This window comes from Chiloscyllium plagiosum, chromosome 37 (genome assembly GCF_004010195.1).
Source record: "Chiloscyllium plagiosum isolate BGI_BamShark_2017 chromosome 37, ASM401019v2, whole genome shotgun sequence".
In the NCBI taxonomy this organism is placed as follows: domain Eukaryota; kingdom Metazoa; phylum Chordata; class Chondrichthyes; order Orectolobiformes; family Hemiscylliidae; genus Chiloscyllium; species Chiloscyllium plagiosum.
Window position 1 is genome coordinate 33,185,468 of NC_057746.1, and position 3,956 is coordinate 33,189,423.

The window sequence follows — 3,956 nt, forward strand, 5'->3', positions numbered from 1 at the left end:
CATTCTTACCTGCCTCAGAGGAACAAATTTGTGCATCACTTGCAACAACTGCTCCTTAAATAGTGTCCACATGTCTGCTGTGCCCTTTCTGTGGGACAATTGCTCCCAGTCTGTACTTCCCAACTCCTGTCTGATAGCGTCATAATTTCCTTTTCCCCACTTGAATATCTTCCCTCGGTAACTGCTCCTTTCCCTCTCCTAGGCTATGGTAAATGTGAGATAGCTGTGATCACTGTCACCAAAGTGTTCTCCCACCAAGAAATCTGACACTTGTCCTGGCTCGTTGCCGAGCACCAAATCCAAATGGCCTCTCCCCTTGTCGGTCTATCAATATAATGAGTAAGGAAACACTCCTGAACACATCTAACAAAATTGGCTCCATCCAGAGCATCTACACTTAGGAGTTTCCAGTTGATATTGGGAAAGTTGAAATCACCCAGAACAACAACCCTGCCACTTTTGCATTTTTCCAGAATCTGCCCGCCTATGAGATCTTCAATCTCTCTATTGCTATTAGGTGGTCTGTAGAAAACCCCCAATGCGGTGGCTGTTGCCTTGCTGTTCCTAACTTCCACCCATACTGACTCAGTAAACAAACCTTCCTCAACAACCTTCGTTTCTGTAGCTGTGATGTCCTCTCTGATTAGCAATGCTACACCACCGCCCCCCGCCCCCCCCCCCTCTCTTTTTCCACCCTCCCTGTTCTTTTTAAATGTTCTAAACCCTGGAACATCAAGCAACCATTCTTGCCCCAGTGAAATCCACGTCTCCATTATGGCCACAACATTATAGTCCCAAGCACTGATCCATGCTCTAAGTTCGTCACTCTTATTTCGGACACTCCTTGCATTAAAGCAGACACACTCTTTGTTTCATCGCGTGAGAAACCTTCCTTTTAGATTCAATATATCCTGTCACTGTCATGTCTGCAACTGAACCCCTCTCAGACATATGGCTCTGATTCCTGCCAAATTTGGCACCCCCCTGCCAAATTAGTTTAAACCCCTCCGAACCACATGAGCAAATCTCCCACCCAGGACATTTGTACCCCTCCAGTTCAGGTGCAAATCCGTCCTTCATGTACAGATCCCATCTCTCACCCACTTAAAATCCTTCCCAGAAGTCCTTCGCTCCTCCCTCGCACCTCTCGGCAAATGGAGGCCCCAACACCTGAAGTGAGTCTTTTAAACAGTTGTACTTTTAAATGGATAGTTCAGTCCTTGTAGATAAAGATGTACAGAGCATCCACACGCTCACCACTGCCCAGGCTCCTCCTAACTGCTGATGGCTAGGCCTCACGCTGGTCCCTGGCTCTTGAGTAGATTCACCCCTTAAAGCCACATTATTACTTTGAAAAAACAATTAAGCCAAGGTAATTATTTTTATTATTTAATGCTTGCAACAGCTCTAAGGTGAATTCACAATCCTTAGAGATCAGTTATTCATTACCTAAGATTGTCTGTTTTATTTAACATTTAGTTAAAGGGGAAATATTCTTTTTTTACTATTAATAGTTTCAAATCACCATGAGTGGGTAAGAGAATGAAATAGCTCTCACTCCGTCTGATGAGGAATGTCACTTCAGTGTTTCGTTGGTGAGGGCATTTGAAGATTTCAGATGATTGGGTCAATCGTTGGTAGGAACATCAACTGAAAGAGAAAGATTATTTCAAGAGCAGGTTCATGATGGGCACAATTTCTAATGAAGAGCCTTCCTGCAGGAGGTTATGAGCTGAACTTGTCACACGTTGAAGGATGATGCTGGTCAGTAGGCCCCAGCGATGGGATAGCTCACTGGGTCACTGACCAACCAGCTCCTCTCAGGCTGAGAGGGGAGTGATGGCAATTAACTCGCCCTATCATATTCCCCTACCCTCACCAACACTGCAGATCCGAGTGACCAGAAGTGGCTGGCCTATCAGAGGCTGTCAGGAACTTTCAGATCTAGAAGTCCAAGTTTGAGGACTACAAATGAGTGGTCGGGGTGTGGAGTGGGGGTGGTAGGGGGAGCGAGTTGAATCCAACAGGGGAAGGATTTTATTTCTTCTTCTTGGGAGAGGTGGGCAGAGGCAATGACAGAGGGGTGGCTTTCAGACCTCACCTGCCCCACATTCATGCTGATTGGGTCACCATGGTTACACCAGTCAGGAAAGTAGTCACTTCTCTCACCTTAGTGAAAGGGGTCAAGGGAGGGGCGGGGGGGGATGCAGGAGGGTAGGGGGCAAGCCGAGGCTATTAGTTGGTCACTAATTGATTGTTTAAGAGCCTTAATTACTGTCTGGTTGAGACTGTTGCCCTTTGACCTTTTTTCCCAGGATTTTGAGTCAGAGGGGGCAGGAAGGTGGGGACGGCATCTCTCCGGGGCAAACCTGCCCTTTTCTTTATCCCCCTTCTCACTACCTCCAGGATGGACAAAATGTTTCTAAATTACTATTTGAAAAAAAAAATGCGTGGGATCCTCAGCTCTAAAAGCAAGGCAGAGGGTGTGGTTTGTATTCAGTGGACAGGAGGGACAGACAGCGATTTAACTTAAAAAGGACACTACAGCCCATCCCACCTACACCGCCAGACACTTTCATGTTCAATGCTGGGGCCTTGCTGACTTTTCTGAATCCTGCTGAAAACAGAGACATTTTCCATCTTCTGGATTAGTGGTGCTGGAAAAACACAGCAGTTCAGGCAGCATCCAGGGAACAGTAAAATCGATGTTTCAGGCAAAAGCCCTTCATCAGGAATACATTTTCCATCATCTGTTTATCAGAACATGTGCAAGAATGTCAAATTTCACAACCATTTCTACATGGGGGTGGGGTGGGGCAAGAGAAACATGGCTTGTTCAGCTAGCAAGCCAACTCTGACTGGCTGAGGTCTTACCATGGAGAACAATTTGCCCCCCATGCTCTCACTAATTCAGTGTACTAGAATGTATACATTTAGTATGCAGAGGATGAGGCAGTGTGAAAGAGTGTGTGTTCCTTCCAGCACAGGCATAAATGCATCATATTGCAAAGGTGTTGACATATGTAGCTAGTTTCAGCTGCAGACAGAGAGTTGAGAGGTTGGTGCCAGCGGTTCTGAGAAGCACAACTGGCTGGGGAGATTTGGAAGATCCAACGCAGCCATATGACACAGAAAGAGGCCTTTTTTGGTCTAGATCCCTTTTCCTATCCATGTATCTGTACAAACTGTGGAGATCTGGGGGCAACAGCTAGTCCAAATCCAAGACCTCACTTCCAAATCACTTTCTGAGGATCTGGGAGATCCAATTGATGAGAGTGAAGTTTTTAAATTGTGGATTGGCAGTGAGGCAGCCATTTCCCATCTGTAACTCCCCGATTCCCAACACTCCACTCTCTCAAAGACTTTGCACCTCGGCCAAATGCTGTTTTGTTTTGGGTTTCAATTTTCGTCCACCAGAGAGTTCAAATCAGAAAATTAGCATCAAAACTTTATAAATCATCAATTGATTGACATCTGGGTGTTCTAATCTAATTCTGGGCAGCAAACATTCCAAACACATCAAGGTGTCGAAGAGGAGATTTATTTGACCAGAGCAGCCACAGCGGTGAGGGAACAAAACAGAAATAATTGGAGAAACTCAGCAGCTCTGGCAGCCTCTGAGCAGAGAGAAACAGAGTTAACGTTTCAGGTCCAGTGACCGTTTTACAGAACAAAGTGAGGGACTTCAGTTTAGAGGGGAAACTGAAGGATGAGGGTGTGGAGGTAGTGAGGATGAGGGTGTGGAGTGTGTAAGGGGGTAGTGAGGGTGAGGATATGGTGTGTGTAAGGGGGTAGTGAGGGTATGGTGGTGGTGTGTAAAGGGGTCATGAGGGTGAGGGTGTGGTCTGTGTAGGGGGTAGTGAGGGTGAGGGTGTGGAGTGTGTAATGGGGTCCTGAGGCTGAGGGTGTGGAGTGTGTAACGGGGTCGTGAGGGTAAGGGTGTGGTGTGTGTCGGG

At 46.6% G+C, this 3,956-nt stretch overlaps 1 gene segment (V, D, J or C); it reads right to left on the bottom strand.

Moving 5' to 3' along the window:
• Window positions 1-1,372: 1,372 nt before the first annotated feature.
• LOC122541490 overlaps window positions 1,373-3,956 on the bottom strand; it is a 16,425-nt gene continuing 13,841 nt past the window's right edge. The window contains 1 exon segment of the C gene segment in view: window positions 1,373-1,650. Coding sequence covers window positions 1,647-1,650 — 4 coding nt within the window.